At 34.2% G+C, this 18,004-nt stretch overlaps 1 protein-coding gene across 10 annotated transcripts in view; it reads right to left on the reverse strand.

Moving 5' to 3' along the window:
* Nucleotides 1-18,004, reverse strand: part of EPHA5 (EPH receptor A5) — a 415,456-nt gene that overhangs the window by 55,904 nt on the left and 341,548 nt on the right. For 8 of the 10 annotated variants that reach the window (XM_061420302.1, XM_061420298.1, XM_061420297.1 and 5 more), the window contains one exon: nucleotides 7,648-7,713. The exons of the other annotated variants lie outside the window; for them this stretch is intronic. In XM_061420302.1, the coding sequence (XP_061276286.1) occupies nucleotides 7,648-7,713 (66 nt within the window). The remainder of the gene's footprint in view (nucleotides 1-7,647; nucleotides 7,714-18,004) is intronic. 10 annotated transcript variants of the gene reach the window in all.

Genomic DNA, 18,004 nt, shown 5'->3' on the forward strand with positions numbered 1-18,004 from the left:
TTCTTAAATGGCAACAATTACTGTTCATCTATAAATTTCTGAAGTCACTTGGCACCTGGATCGGACTTGGCACCAAACATATGTGTCACATTGATGAAATGAATAAATGAATGAGTGGATGATATTCTGATTGACAAGTGTTTGAGAGAGAATAGGCTGATGAATACTAAAGTATATGAACAACAATATAACATTAAAACAATTGACCAAAATAAAAATATTTTAACTACTTTTAGTTAAACTCCTAAGGAGGTGAATTTATTATTCACAAACTCTTAGAAAAAAATTGTGTTTATCAAGAACAAAATTTCATTTATTTTTGCATAAAGAAAATACAGCTGAAATGTCAGATTGACAAAATATTTTCATTAAAAAGTTGACTGAAAACTACTATTGGATGTAAGGGAAGTGGCCACCTGACATGCACTGAGGGACTGTTCTTGGTTTCATATTCTAAAATGTTTCTTAAATATATGTATATTTTGATGTAAAAATAAAACCTATTGTATTCTCTATTTTTCCTAGTGTATAATTACACATATTATACAAAATAGATTAAAAAACCTGTTTTTGTGCCATTTTTGATGAAAAATATAGTTATCTTATTTTTATCATGTTAAAGAACTGGCAATTTATTAGTAAATTACAGTTAGCAAAATTTGAATAAACTTGAAATAAGGTGCTTAATACATATAGTGTTCTTAGGTGAGGAGCATCACACAGTGGGGATCTTTGGCCTTCCAAATTGTATTCAAAACACATAGATGCAAGACATCTTGAATCACTTCACCACAGTGAAATGGAGAGAAAAAACAAATACATGATATAAGCTGATATTTAAGTTATTTTAATATTGTTCATAATTTTAGGTATTACATTCTTCTTTCAATTGATGTATGTGCCTTTACAGAGAAGGTATTGATACTTTTTTTTTATTTTTAACAATATTCTACATATAATTGTGAGAAATCATCCTGAGATTTACGTTATGTAAATAACACTGGCAGAAAACTTCATTAGAGGAATTCTAAAGAGACTTAAAAAGTATACAAGTTCTTGCAGTTTACATTAGAAAACAAACATCCATTCTACCTTCAGCTCTCCTACGTTCAGAAAAAAATTAAGCTTTGAAACTTGTATCCTCAAATAGTCTTTATCATTAAATAAGTCTCATGGATATTTAAATTTCATGCAAATTCCTTATATGAAAATGGAAATAAAACTTTGGATCTAATCTAAAAAATGATTTGGGAATACCTTGTTGAGGAGCAGTTAACATTTTAATACCTAGGGTGAGAGTCAGGAGGGCAATAGGAAAGAGTTATTTTTGACTATGGGCTTCTCTGGAGTTCTATAACATATACGGCTGCATGTCACATTAACATATAAAATTAAGTTCTGGAAACCCCCAAAGCACCATTAAAACAAACCTCAACAAGATACAGCAAGTAAAAGTGCAGCTGGCAGAGACTGCACTCAAGCAGTGGTTCAGCCTCACTGACAAAGCACTGCAGGAAGCCTGTTCATTCAGTATCATTTTCCGTACCTTGTCCAGATACATCATTGTAACCCATCTGACACAGTCAATAAGTATGCCCTTCCATATGTATATTGTGTACATATATAAATTACAACTGCCATCTTCTGGAACCTTTTTTCTTTCTGAACAGAAAAGAAACAGTTTCTTCATTTTGCTTCAATCACAATTTTAATGGATTTTGATATCATTGTGCTAAAAATATTTTAGATATCTTAATATAATTAGAGGAATCATTCTCTACCCATTTATACATATCTTCTTCTAGAAAATGATATTATTTTAGTACTAGAGGGGACATGAGAAATTACATTAAATGTAGGCATAGTTTATACTCATTAATGAAATTTATTAAAAGGCATTGAGTCATGCTTCCTATATAATATATAAGTGATTTCATGGTTAATTTGGAGATCAATCTATTTGTCCCCATATCTATCCAAAAGATTTAATAATACAACCTTGATATTAATGTTGCTCTTAAAAACAGCCCAAGCCATTGATTCTAAATTTGGATATTTGAAACTTCCATAGACATGAAATAGTAAACAATAATCTTTATGAATGGATGGAGGTACTAATGAATAATTTATTTCTCAGATGTAAACTGAGGATTAGATAATAAATTAAAGGTAGGAATGTGAAGCCCTCAAGGAGTACCAAGAACAGAATCAGAACTTTCTAAATGACACTATTATGAACAATGAGGAGAGATGAGTGAACGAAAAAGCAAAAGGAGATTGTAGATCCTTACTCCACAATAACCTCCACAAAATCAGATTTTTCTTTATTTTAGCCTACTGAAATGAACGCTGAATAAACACTCTTTTTCCTTAATTTTAAATACGGTGGGGAGGAAGCAATGGTGAAAGAAGTAATGGTTCTGCATTTTGATGTTTTTGAAAGAGTGAGCATATGCAGTACCTGGCTCAGAAATGGACATGCCTACAGCTGCTCCTCCATTGTCCAGATGGACTAAGAAATGCTTTACCAGTAAAAATATTCAAAAGGAAATGTTGCAGCAAACATTAGAGTCAATATGTCTTGCTTATAGAAAAGTTCCTTGTATTGTATCCTCTTTTCAAAACACATTTCTTCATATGTGCACACACTCTTGTTCTGACATAATAATGACCTCAGCCACTGCATAATGTTGCGTTTAAAATTTTATTGCTGGCATCTTAAAAAAAAAAAAAGTTATAGTTTTGTGGGAAAATAGTTTGACCTTTTCACTTCAAGTTTCTCTCCAACTGAAAAAAGGTAGTTTTAATAAAAGCTCAGGTAACTCATCCCCCATAAAATAAAGAAGCATGTGAATATTAGCTTATTATTAATAATAGTTAATAAATACTTAAAATAGATTGCTTTATTTCTCAGGACCACAGATCTATAAGAATGTGAGTGCAAATGCAGTAAAATGGGATATTGGATATATAGGTAGTCCAGCTAGCATTTGTATACAAGGTACGGGATTTTGATTTCTTTACAGATAATATAAGTTACACAAAACTGTAACTCATGTATTATCATTTACTGAAAATTCCCAGATACACTTTTAAAAGAAAATATACTCATTTTTGGAAACATGCTTTTCCTGCACAGGAAATGACAGCGATGATTATACTACAGAAACATAGCAAACATAGCTGTGTTCCCATCTCACATTCTACCAAGGGTACTAACCTCCTTATGACTAACGGCAATGTGAGAAGTGGACTTATGTCTTTTTTCATGCCTTGTATATTATTTTTAATTTCTATATTATAAAAGACAAAGGAAAAAACTTATGAACAACACTTTTAAAATAATGCAGTGTATATGAATTTGTAATTTGTTTCATTAATAAACTCTTTAAATCCTTCCAGAATTAGCAATAATGGGAAGACATGAATAATTTGAAATACTTTAAGGAATTCAAAGATGAATTATTGACTCTTCATTATTGAGTTAAATTTTAATTACCTTAGAATTCTGACATGAAATATAATTTATAAAGTGTGACATGTAAGGATTGTGTCTCCCTGTTTTCAACAAATTGTGTTCTAATGTGAGAGTAGGAAATTTCCTACTAATTTTTAAACTAGTTCATGGATAAATGAACTAGCTTATATGACCAATGATTTTCTCAATCAGAGTAGTCCCATTTAATATCTCCTATGGTCTGAGGTGCCACAGGTATTATAAAAACGGGTTTGGGAGGAGTTTATAGTTACATTTTATATAGCAAGCCTTCAACTGGAATTTAATATATTATCTCTCTATTGTGTGGAAAAGCCTCACACTTGCCTGCCATGAGCACATTAAATGAGGGTCTAAAATTATAAGGGATGATTTTTATTCTCTATGTATTTTTCCTAACTATAAGATAGAATAGTATTTCCACATATCTCCTGGGCAGAAATCTGTTGTAAATGAATGAAATAATCTGTGAAATGTATGTAAAAAGAAAACCTTGTTCACTTCAAATGTCAAGAAACTTTCAGTTCATTAAACTAAAGAAAAATAGTTCCTTGAAACATTAAGAAAATAATGTTTCAGTGTAATTCACGACCATTTTTGTCAGAAAAGCATGTTTTATTTTAGTTTTATTTTCTGAATTATGATAGAAGAGTTTATCCCTTGTACTTCTGATTTTAAATATTATTAAAAATAAGCAATAATAATTTCTAAAAGAATGAGGTTGACTTCCTAAAAATCAGAGTAGGTAAATCAACAAAATAAGAACTTAACATCTCTATTTTCAGAATAGTGAACTCCATTTTCCTTGTCATGCACACCCCTCAGAAGTAGTAAGTGCTGCAAAAGCATTGGAAAGCTTGAAACCTAATAAATGAAGAAAATAATCTAATGTGTTTGAATTCAAGAAATGTAAGAAAAACCCACCTGGGGACTATGGGATATTTCAGAACTTATAATAAACATGATGTTTTATATACACACATATATATATATGTTTTTGTATTCATAGACAAAAGTGAATATCAAGGAACAAATAATAATTTTATTTTATAAATTTCACATATTAATATATCATTTACATTTAAGATTATCAATTCAATATTGGATGCCTGTAAAAATAGATTGGATGTAGCGTGGGAGGACTAGAATCTGAAACCAGCTGTGATTAAAAAACAAATACTTCTGTTAAAAATGTAAGCAGTCTTGGGGATAGAGTGCTTAAAATTTAGGCATCTGGGTTTCATTAGAACATATTACAGAAATATCATCCATAACTGGGTAGATTTTAATCAAAGCAAGAAGAATATTGTAAAAATTAACATTATACCTATGTTTACCAATTTCACAACAAAGTAAGCAACTAGAGTGCCAAAAAATAATTTGAGATCAAGACAGCAACATGTAATTAGCATTTGCAAAATAATGGAGCATGTTTATGTGATGGAAACTACAATAGTAAAACTCAGAACTCCATAGCCCTGGAGAAAATTTAATAAATCTGAATTGAAAAACCAAGGATCTAGATAAATGATGTTGAAATTATGTCTTTCAGACCCTGAGATTTCCACAAGGTATATTAAAATACTTCTAAAAGCCAGTATATTTACAATTGGCAATTTTCATGTATAAGCACTGCATTATATTAAGGTCAAAACCAAGCACACATATTCATGAGTAGTCTTTCAGAAATGAAAAAAAAAACAAAAACAAGATTCCAAAATCTCAAAATGTCCAACCTCTGTCCTGTAATTGTATATATGTCAGTTCACAAATGATGACAGAATGATCCTTGTAAATTATTTATGTGGTAATTGACAAATCCTAATACGATTATACAAACCAAATTAAGAGATAAGATTTTAGGTCAAGGTTTCATAGTATTTTACTGATTCTAGTAGGAAAATTCTTCTCAGCCCTTAATTTCCACTATCTAAGGTTATTTTTTCCCCAAGGCTTTAATCTAAAGAAACATTATCTTTAACTGAAACCTCATACTGACCAGAAATTATGAAATGAAAGTTGAGATATCAGAGAATAAAAACATATTTAGCTTCCATTCACCCCAACCAATAATTTTGAACAAATTTCTGATTGTCTAATTTATGTAAACTCAATTAAAGTTTGTTTCTTTTGCTTTATTTTGTTTTACTAAGAATGCATTAAAAAATTATGGCTCTTCCATAAATATTTGCACACAAACTGTTATCATTTTATTGGATACCTAAGCCCATTTGTGGCTAAATAACTTCTGTTTTTGGTGCTACAGACACACTCAAATGCACATACACACACAAATATAAAGGCACACACACAAACACACCAATTGAGTCAAAATTACTGACATTTTTAGAGAAAGATGTTAGGGAAAAAAGGGAAGATGATAGGAAATAAAACATGTTTTCTTAGGTTTCCTGGTATGTTCCTTGTGAAGGAAGTGTTCCACCTTTCTACTTTTCCTCCTTTATTTGTTCATTTTACAAACCCCCTGAAGTCAACTACACAGTAGAAAAAGATACTATTTTTTAAAACATCAAGCAATTTAAATCCAGTTAAAGTTAGTTTTCACCAATACTTTTCTGAGTCATGGCTTCATTAATGTTCATATACCCATTAAGGTATCTTTGAGGTTTAGTTCAAGGTATGTCTGGATGTCATTTTTTTTCTCCAAGATGTAAATTCTATGCTTCAATGATTTTATCTCTTATAATACCTATATTTGAGAGTCAAGTTAGAATAAGCAACTCAGTGACCGTTTTTAAGTTTTTTATAGAGCAGTAAAAAAAATAAAATAAAATCACAGTTTCAAGCCATTTATATTATACTTCAGCCACTGTCAGCCAGATTTCAGGGTTTTTTGTTTTTGGTATGTCACTGAAGTCCCAGGAACAAATCTGTACTTTCATATTAACTTCAATTTTTTTTTCAAATAAAAAAATTTCACAAGATTTAAAAAAAAGATCAAAGAATCTTATCAGTCTGTGTTTACACTCTCTTGTTCTCAGAAGATCATTGGTATCTCTTCCACCACTTCTCACATCTTCTACACACACTCAATCACACCACAGTTTTTTGAATCAACAAAAATTAATTTACACCTAGAGAATAAAAGTAACAATTTTAAAGGCCCAAGACAACCCTCTAATTCTCTAAAATGTATTTCAGTTCTTTTCTTGGCAAATTTCGCCTACAAATAATAGCTCAATATAGTAGTGGAGGGATTCAGACTCCTTAATCTAGACAGAAATTATCTGGTAGTTTTTACAAGGTAGCTCACTATTGTGTAGGAGTCCCTCTAAATCCCCTGGAGCGGGAAATGGCAACCCACTCCAGTATTCTTGCCTGGAAAATCTCAGGAACAGAGGAGCCTGGCAGGTTATAGTTGATGGGGTCACAAAGAATCAGACACGACGGAGTGACTGAGCACACAGCACTCTCTAAATCTATAAAGAGAGTTCTTTGTTCTTATGTTCTAGCTTATAAGTTTATTGCTATAACCCAAATATATATTTAAGATTTGTATTTGTAAATAATTAAGACTATCGCATTTGGACACTGACCCCCAAAATATGGATATTTTTTTTCTTCACTGGTACCAAATTAGAAATATCACTTATAATATCTGAAATAATTCAAGCTTAAAACTATTAAGTCAGCTGTTTAAAATTAAATGTGGTTCTGTTTTCCAATGCAACATATATCCACAATGATTATGAAAAAAGAATATCCCACTTATGTTCATTTCATGGTTCTGGGAGACAGAAAAAGTGACTTCACCTTGACAGAAGTAGCATTCTACTTCCATGTATAATATGGTTTTAATCTTAATGGAACAACATAAACAGTGACATGTTAAATGTAAAACAGATGTTAAAATCTTACAACTTCCTGGTTTAAATCAGGACCACAGTAAAAGCCTTGGAAGAGAAGTATGAATGCTTGACATAGGGGTGATACAGATATTTTATTTGAAAGTATATGTAGTGAAATCACTCAAGATTCTTTCTGGAACAGTTTCATTCTACTCTTCTTTTAAACTGTAACTGGTGCACTAACTACTAAAATGTACACAAATGAAAAAAAAAAAAAAGGATGCTGACGATAATACATATAGGTGGGACAGCACATAGTGAAAGCAGGAGGGGAACACTAACCATATTAGGCTTGGATGGGCAACAGCGCACAGGGAAGAAGCCCTTCCACAGCCACAATCGCAGCAACTGAAAAGCAAACAAGAGAGCCCAAGATAAGGAAGATATCCCACTCCCTCGATACAGCATAAAGACACTACCAATTCAGACAGGTGTCTGTTTTGCTTTTTAAAAGCAAAAATTCCAACATGCATACAATTAATTTTTCCACAATGCCTTTCAAATTAAGAAGCATTTTATGGATTTAAGAAATACCATGCTGTATTAAATTGTTCTTTTTATTATACTTAAAGAGGTTATTTGATAGGAAATATAATGAGTCAATGTATTTGATTATCCAATTAAACAGACAAAGAAAGCTATAAGCCCATTTGAATATATCTTTCCTCAGAAATGCCTGCAAAATTTATATTCAAAGACATTCTAAACAGCCTTGTAAATAAATTTTTTGAGTAGAACCTACAAATTTAAGATGGAGAATAATGCCTTGCTCATTTGACCCACTGATTTCTTATAGCGGTATCATCATTTATCACAGACTATTGACAATGCTATGCTTACATGACTTCACCAATCATTTATGGAAAGTGACCATTTAATTTACATTTCATATTTTAAAAATGCATCTCCATAATATATTCATAGAGCTATTGCTATATATATAAAAATCAACCTATATATATAATACATGCACCTTTCTGGATATTGCAAGATTCAATATTCTTTTAATTTTCCACATATTCATAGTAAAACAAAAATCCAGAAAACACCAAGTAAATTGTTTAATATAATGTATTTTATTGTTAGAAACCACATAAACTCTTGGCAGAATAGAACACAAAAGCTATTTAGTGTTTCAGTGAATTCACTTCCAGTTTTTATAAATTGCCCTTAGAGTGATTTCAAGACAACTGTGGGATGAGCTCAGTAATGATACCACATACCAGCAGGCCAAGACTTTTATCTAAACTCTGTTTATTTTGAACTTTAATTATGAAATATATCTACTCATTTATATCAAATAAGGAAAATACAATATAAACATTCAATATATTTGGAAATGCTAACAAAATTAGACAAGTATTTCCAAATCAAATTCCAATGGACTTTTCTCAAAGGAAAACTAAGCAAAGTTCCATATGGTTTCTTTGGAGCACTGATAGTACTTTAATTTTTCCCATTACTAAGTATCTGAGAATTTGGCTGCCACTAAAATGGCAACGTGACACTTATTTCCAATTTGATTATATGTATTTTAAAAAATATGCCAAATAATTATTTTCACTGTAGAGATATTAAAAGTCAAAGTTCAATATATCAAATTATTAAAATATTTATAAGAGTATATAAAGCATCTGTACAATACTTTGGCAAATCTTGGTCTACTTCCTTAAAATTATATTTATTTCATTAATATCTTTGATATCTTAGATATGTTAACTTTCCTATTTCTTATGCTTATATAAGTACTCATATTTAGGGGTGGAAAACTATATAGTCCATGGGCCAAATCTAGCATACCATTTATATCTGTAAATACAGTATCACTGGAACATAGCCACACTCATTATTTGCCATTTATGGAGGAGTCCTGCTTGCTGTCATGGCAGACTTAGGTAGTTGTAACAGAGAATGAGTGGCCTGAAAAGCCTAAAACATTTATCTGGCACTTTAAAGAAAGTCTGCCTTCCTCTTCTTTTAAACTATTAGTTTTGTTAGATGAGGATGATTCCTTGATCTTTTTTTTTCCCCCCTCACAGTTTAAACATGATGAACGGCACATAAGTAGTTTCACTGTAATTGGCATTACCTAATGGCACAATTGAGCTTCCCTGGTGGGTCAGATGGTAAAGAATCTGCCTGCAATGCAAGAGACCTCGGTTCAATCCCTGGGTTGGGAAGATCCCCTGGAGAAGGGAATGGCTACTCACTCCAGTATTCTTGCCTGGAGAATCAGATAGACAGAGGAGCCTGGCAGGTTACAGTCCATGGAGAATCCCACGGACAGAGAAGCTTGGTGGGCTATAGTCCATGGGGTTGCAAAGAGCTGGACATGACTGAGCCACTAACAGCACAATTATCTCAATTTATTAATGGTTATTAATATGGAACATGTGCATATATGTTTTAATTTTTAATAGCAGATTTACAAATCAATAAATAATAAATAATATTAGATTGTTTAAAAATGTACACAATTGTTTTTTTAACAGTTAAAAAAAGCTGATGTCATCTCTAACAAAGTATAAATATCTTTATAGTTGAGTGTGCAGTTTATAAACTCATATAGAATTGTACTTAGGAAAGCAAGAACTGGGCTGTGATTGGTCATTACCTATAAGGACTTGTTTAATGCTTGATCAGTGTTCTAAGACTCAAAAAATACACTCATGATTTAAAAAATAATAGCATTTTATTCAGTCCTCTTCATTTGAAAGAATATAATAACACTTTTTTCTTACAAATTAATACATATACACGCACATACTCACACACACTTCACTATAACACTGCAAATTTTACTTCTGAGGAATATAAATTTTATTACTTATCATTACACTTCAAATTTATAGCTTTTAAAAAGTTTAATCAAAAACCTAAAATCCTGAACCTTGGGGAACACATGTATACCTGTGGCGGATTCATTTTGATATTTGGCAAAACTAATACAATTATGTAAAGTTTAAAAATAAAATAAAATTAAAAAAAAATATTTCACTGTAAAAAAAAAAACAAACCTAAAATCATGTAAAATCAAACACTCATACTTCTGTTTTTTTATGTCATTGTTTTAGATTTGGTACTGATATTTTCTTTGACTTGTTTTAAGATGGCATATTTATTTAAATACCCTAGTTAACTTATTTTTGTTTCAGATTACAGGCATAAAATAGGGATAATAATGGATTCTATCTCATAGGTTTTGTGAAAATAAAGTGAGAGAAAATATGTATTCACTTAGATCAGTGTCTGGCACATTGTATGCTTTGGGAGAAAAGTAATAGCTATTGCTCTTAGTTATATCATAATCAAAGTGATAGAATAGATTCTCATTATCTCAGAGAAATTTATTTTTTTCATGATCCATATACTACTACCATACTAAGTATTCCCATTTATAACATAACTAAATATCTAGTTCCATTCAGACCAACTCACATAAATACAGATGGCCAGTGTAATTAAAAAAATCATTTCCACGGAATAAGTTTTCTGAGGGTTTAGTGATCAGAGCATACTGTGCATTAATATATCATTAAGAAAATTAAAACTGAAGCTCCTTTTCTATAAATATCTGAAGTGGAATAGTAATCCCTCAAATTACCCGTTTTAAATAAACTCTGAGGATGCTGTCACAGTAACACTTCAGCACCAGATGGTATAAAAAACATGTTCTTTCCTTAATCAATAAATACTCAAAGTACAGGTTAAAAACGCTTACAAGTCTCAGAAATAATTTAGAAACAGAAACTAAAATATGCTAGAAATAGCAGCCAATCTAATTTACGTGAGCTATGGTTCAACACAGAGTCCATCTGCATTCCCATCAGATTTTAGCACCTGGAGTCTGTAAGGAACTACATGCAGCTATAATAAGATCATTATTATCCAAGTTTAAAATACTTTAGCATTTCTAGACTTAATATAAAATGGTAGATCTTTGTTTTAACAAGATATTTTGATTTGTCCTTCTGAAGATTAACATGTTATAAGGGAAGCTTTCCAGACCCAAAGAAGATCCAAATGAAATTACTTTAGCCAGGTCTTACACAGAGTTGATCAATAAATGTACTAAGTGTGTCAGTGTAAGATAACCTCCCGTCTACTAAAGAAAGGTGATTATAAGTCTAGGGAAGAAATCCTCAAAGATACTAGATCAGAGAGCAAGACTACAGACTGTGGATAAATGACGACTTAAATTCTTAAACAAGAGATCATACAAGTGGATAAGAAAAACACAATGATCCTAAAAGATAAATGAGAGAGGCAGAAAGCAATTCCACCAAAGTATTTTAATTAAATAGAAAGTATTTTCAGTTTACTTTAAAAAAAAGGAAATGAAAAAGTTACTTAATTTACCATTTTAAGTAAAACAATGACAACAACAAAAATGATGGAACTTAGTGCTGGAGAAGAGAGTGTAATTTGTACCCTCAAAGGTCACAGTGAAAAGTACCATCAACACTTTAGAAAACAACCCTCTGAAACTTATTAAGAGTGACAAAAATGTCCTTACCTTTTGATTGTGTAGCAAAATGATTAAGATCATGGAGTTTGTAGTTAAATTAGCAGCAATCCCCAAAGTATTCACTAATAAATGTATAGCTTTTGGTAAACTAGCCAACTGATGTAAATGAGACAAATAATAGAAACTATATCACATAGGATTGCTTTGAAGAATGAGTTTGATTATATATGCAAAGCTTTCTGCACTGTCCTGGGTTCACAATCAGCACTTAAAAAATGTTTAAACTGATATTATTTTAATGACATGGTCTTATGGCAAAAAGTCAGGAGCAGACGATATGCATGAGGCTGGCTATAGACTTTAAAGGAGCCAATGACTAACACATAAATATCTTGCAGTTCACAAAATCTATTTGTGGAGTTTATGAAGGAATGAAAATAATACAGTATAATATTAAATTTTTTAAACATTAGGTAAAAATTGGTGTGCAGAGAAACAGAATGATGACAAAAAAGCATACAAAATCTTTAAGAGTTACTGTATTCAAGCATTTCATGAATTTGCATTTTTATGAGACAATTTTAGTTCTCTCTGATTTCAATTTTTGTGGTAATTTCACTTAATTTTAAGAAAAGCAAAGAATTAAAATAATTCCAATTATAATGCTTATCACAATATACTGTCATTTGCAGCACATCAGTTTTAAAATGCTAAAAATAACTTAAATATGTAACATATTTAAAACAAAAGAAGTTTAGGATATTGTTCAGTTAACACTCACAATGTTGTTTTATACATTTCTCAAAAAAATCTCATTCTGCAGTACTTTTTGCATCTGTCTTAATTTACTGTCACCCTTCTTAGATTCATTATTGATTTCCTGATGAAACTAGACTAAACTGAAAACATTTTTTGCAAAAACTGGGAAATAGATAAGAAACATAATGATAAGACATATGGTTCCCAAACCCTGCACCTCAGTCCCCATACTTCTGACAAAAAGACAGAAAATTATTCCACCCTCCAAGAGAAGGTAATGCAAAATGGCTAGAAAGACATGTGCATGTGTGTTTATGAATAATTCTTAGGGGAAACACACATCCACAGCACATTCATCAAATTATATGTATAAATTAATTGCTATTCTCTAGTCATTTTGTAAGTGAATTGGAATAGGACATAGTTTTATGCAGTAATTTAAAAATATTTTCCAGTAGTCTGCTTCCTTCCTACTAAAAATCTTATAATTCCTCATCAATAGTAATAGCTGTCTCGATATTACACCTTAGGATCCCTCATCAAAAACTATCCTAGGACTCTCTGGTGGCTCAGTGATGAGGAATCTGCCTGCCAATGCAGGGAATATCAGTTTGATCCCTGATCCAGGAAGATCCCACATGCCACAAAGCAACTAAGTTCATGTGCCTCAATGATTGAGCTTGTTTTCTAGAGCCAGGGAGCCACAATGACTGAGCCCATGTGCTGCAACTACTGAAGCCAGTGTGCCCTGGAACCTGTGCTCCACAAAAAGAGAAACCAGGCAACGAAATGAAGAGTAGCCCCCAGTCATTGCAACTAGAGAAAGCCCATGCAGCAATGAAGACCCAGCACAGTAAAAAATAAAATAAATAAAATTATTGAAAAAACACCTGTCCTAGCCAAGTACTACTCCCTGGTAGGTGAGAGGTTTTGAAACATCAGTGGATGTTGATTGATTAGTCTTGATCAAGATTAGTCTTAGCTAATCAAGTTATAAACCTGGCACACTTCACATCTTGCTTTGAAATAATAAGAAATATGCATGTGTGCTAAGTCACTTCAGTCATGTCCAGCTCTTTGCAACTCTATGGACTGTAGCCCGTTAGGCTCCTCTGTCTATGGGATTCTCCAGGCAAGAACACTGGAGTGGGTTGTCATATCTTCCTCCAGCGGAATCTTCCTCATCCAGGGATCCAACCAGCTTCTCTTATGTTGCCTGCACTGGGAGGTGGGTTCTTTACCACTAGTGCTATCTGGGAAGCTATATATATATATATCTGCTAAGTTGCTTCAGTCGTGTCCGACTCTGTGCGACCCCATAGACAGCAGCCCACCAGGCTTCCCCGTCCCTGGGAATCTCCAGGCAAGAACACTGGAGTGGTTTGCCATTTCCTTCTCCAATGCATCAAAATGAAAAGTGAAAGTGATGTTGCTCAGTCGTGTCCAACTCTTAGCGGCCCCATGGACTGGAGCCTACCAGGCTCCTCCATCCATGGGATTTTCCAGGCAAAAGTACTGTAGTGGGGTGCCATTGCCTTCTCCATATATATATACACACCAGCATATATCAGCTCATGGTTCCTGACAAGGAACTCTTAGAATCTTTGATATATTGAGGCACTAGGCAAATCTTTTGTTCTAACTTTCAGTTCCTGACTTGGGCGCCTAAAATGCTTGTGATTTCCTAATAAGAGTTCTAGGAGCATCTCTTCTTCTAATATTTGGTCTTTAATTCTGGATTCTGACACAAAGCTCCTAACCACTTCCAATTTTCTGGGTGATAGGAGTGTCTTTGTTTCTAATTAGGTGACTTCTTGGTGGGTTGGTTGCCAGAAAGAACAAATCATGATTAGAAATGTCAAATTTACAGCCTTACCTCTCATTCTCGAGGGAGGGGAGAGGGACTGGAAATGGAGTTAATGATTCATTATGCCTACATAATGAAACCTCCACGAAAATCCTCAAAATACACCCATAAACTGGAAGGCTGGGATACTGCAACTCCACGGGATAGATGTTCCTGCAGTTGACCTCTTCCTATATATCTCTTCACCTGTCTATCTGTATCTTTTACCAAATCTTTTACTATATAATCAACTGGTAAATATAAGTAGGTGTGTCCCAGAATTCTGTGAGCTGTTTTAGCAAATAATCTAAGCTAAGGAGGGGAATCATGGGAACCTTTGATTTGTGGCCTAGACACAGAGAAGCTATGAGTAACCTGGGGACCTAGTATTGATGCATGTGTCAGAAGTAAGGGAGAGCCTGGGACTGAGCCCTTACCCTGTGGGGTCTGTGCTAACTCTGTTTAGTATCAAACTGAGTTGAATTTAGGACACTCAGGGAACTTCACAGGGAATTGCCTGGTGTGGAAACTATAACCCCAGACATCTAGTATTAGAAGTGTTGGAATTGTGGTAGTAGTGTGAAAGTAAAGGAGAAACACACAACAGGACTCTGTTTTTCCAACACACTTGCTTTATCCTGTGTTTCCTGTTTCAAGCCTGAAAAATCCTATGGTAATATTCATACTAAAGTAAAGAATTCTGGGACTCAGAGACAGGTGTCGACTAAAAAAAGATGTACAACTTGAGAGTTGCAAGTTAAGTTTCATGTGGGGCAAAATGAAGACTGTAGCCTCTTCCCAGGTACTGGGTAGGGGGGCTCAACTGGAAAAATAATTGAGGAATACTCAGGGCTCAGCTGAAAGATGCTGAGTTCGATCTGTTGTAGGGGACTGAATGGTCTTCGCTGAGTGGTTAAGTAACAGGCTGATTTGACACTTTCCCTCAATTTGACTGCCATTATAGAATTTGTCAGGATAAAAGTGAGGAAAATAGATGAGTTTTGCTCTGAAGAAAAGGGTCATGACTCCTCCTGGCCAGTTTCAGTTTTCTAGGGTGATTGAGAAATTTACAGGAGTGGTGGAGGTCTCATTCCATGCAGTGATCCCATAGGGAAACCCACTCATTAATTAAAATACTTCCTCGTTCAGGGGCCGCACATAAGAACTGGCCATTCAGCGACCTAAGCAGCCACGGTAATCTTAGATTGCCGGAGGCAGAATCTGACATGTAAAATGAGCTGAAACGACTCTGGGGTGACTCCTGGAGGAGTTAACCTCACAAGTAGCACATGGGCCCACTACACAAGTTCACTAGTGATTTTTATCCCTGACAAATTCAGCTTAAAATGAGAAACAGAATCTCTCAAAAACAGAAACAAAGGGGTGTCAGAAAGCCAGCCTCTGACTAACACTCCAGCCAGATTCATGTACAATACATAACGGAGCTCATACATACAAGTACCTAGTTAACTGGAGAAATAATATTAAAACAGATCTCAACCTAAAATGGCCAAATTGGATTTCTTTTGATATTTCAAAATTGATATTTTTGCATGCATAATTAGAAAAGGCTGGCTACGCTTACCTTGACTGGTATCTAGAAGCTTCTATAAGAGTAAATGAGAGAGTAATTTCTTTGCAGGAAACCAACAAGAAATTGCTTGAAACTATATCAGAACCAAAAACAGCTGCTAGTACTGACTCACAAGGCCAGGGGTGGCGGCCCGGAGGACCAACCCCACATCCAAGGAGTGGTGGCTGCGCGAGCGCAGGAGGACCTAGAGGAGCTATCCCACGTTGAAGGTCAGGAAGGGTGTCAGTGAGGAGATATCCCTCGTCCAAGGTAAGGAGCAGGGGCTGCGCCTTGCTGGAGCAGCTGTGAAGAGATACCCCACGCCCAAGGTAAGAGAAACCCAAGTAAGACAGTAGGTGTTGCAAGAGGGCATCAGAGAGCAGACACACTGAAACTATACTCACAGGAAACTAGTCAGTCCAATCACACTAGGACCACCACCTTGTCTAACTCAATGAAACTAAGCCATGCCCGTGGAGCAACCCAAGATGGGTGGGTCATGTTGGAGAGGGCTGACAGAATGTGGTCCACTGGAGAAGGGAATGGCAAATCACTTCAGTATTCTTGCCTTGAGAACCCCATGAACAGTATGAAAAGGCAAAATGATAGGATTCTGAAAGAGGAACTCCCCAGGTCAGTAGGTGCCCAATATGCTACTGGAGATCAGTGGAGAAATAACTCCAGAAAGAATGAAGGGATGGAGCCAAAGCAAAAATACCCAGCTTTGGATGTGACTGGTGATAGAAGCAAGGTTCGATGCTATAAAGAGCAATACTGCATAGGAACCTGGAATGTCAGGTCCATGAATCAAGTCAAATTGGAAGTGGTCAAACAAAAGATGGCAAGAGTGAGTGTCAACATTCTAGGAATCAGTGAACTAAAATGGACTGGAATGGGTGAATTTAACTCAGATGACCACTATACCTACTACTGCGGGAAGGAATCCCTCAGAAGAAATGGAGTAGCCATCATGGTCAACAAAAGAGTCCATAATGCGGTACTTGGATGCAATCTCAAAAACAACAGAATGATCTTTGTTCGTCTCCAAGGCAAACCATTCAATATCGCAGTAATCCAAGTCTATGCCCCAACCAGTAATGCTGAAGAATCTGAAGTTGAACGGTTCTATGAAGACCTACAAGACCTTTTAGAACTAACACCCAAAAAAGATGTCCTTTTCATTATAGGAGACTGGAATGCAAAAGTAGGAAGTCAAGAAACACCTGGAGGAACAGGCAAATTTGGCCTTGGAATACGGAATGAAGCAGGGCAAAGACTAATAGAGTTTTGCCAAGAAAATACACTGGTCATAACAAACACCCTCTTCCAACAACACAAGAGAAGACTCTACACATGGACATCACCAGATAGTCAACACCGATATCAGATTGATTATATTATTTGCAGCGAAAGATGGACAAGCTCTCTACAGTCAACAAAAACAAGACCGGGAGCTGACTGTGGCTCAGATAATGAACTCCTTATTACCAAATTCAGACTTAAATTGAAGAAAGTAGGGAAAACCACTAGACCATTCAGGTATGACTTAAATCAAAACCCTTATGATTATACAGTAGAAGTGAGAATTAGATGTAAGGGCCTAGATCTGATAGATAGAGTGCCTGATGAACTATGGAATGAGATTCATGACATTGTACAGGAGACAGGGATCAAGACCATCCTCATGGAAAAAAAAAAAAAAAAAAAGCAAAATGGCTGTCTGGGGAGGCCTTACAAATAGCTGTGAAAAGAAGAGAAGCAAAAAGCAAAGGAGAAAAGGAAAGATATAAGCATCTGAAGGCAGAGTTCCAAAGAAGAGATAAGAAAGCCTTCCTCAGTGATCAAAGCAAAGAAATCAAGGAAAACAACAAAATGGGAAAGACTAGAGATCTCTTCAAGAAAATTAGAGATACCAAGGGAACATTTCATGCAAAGATGGGCTCGATAAAGGACAGAAATGGTATGGACCTAACAGAACCAGAAGATATTAAGA

This window comes from Bos javanicus, chromosome 6, assembly GCF_032452875.1.
Source record: "Bos javanicus breed banteng chromosome 6, ARS-OSU_banteng_1.0, whole genome shotgun sequence".
Lineage (NCBI taxonomy): Eukaryota > Metazoa > Chordata > Mammalia > Artiodactyla > Bovidae > Bos > Bos javanicus.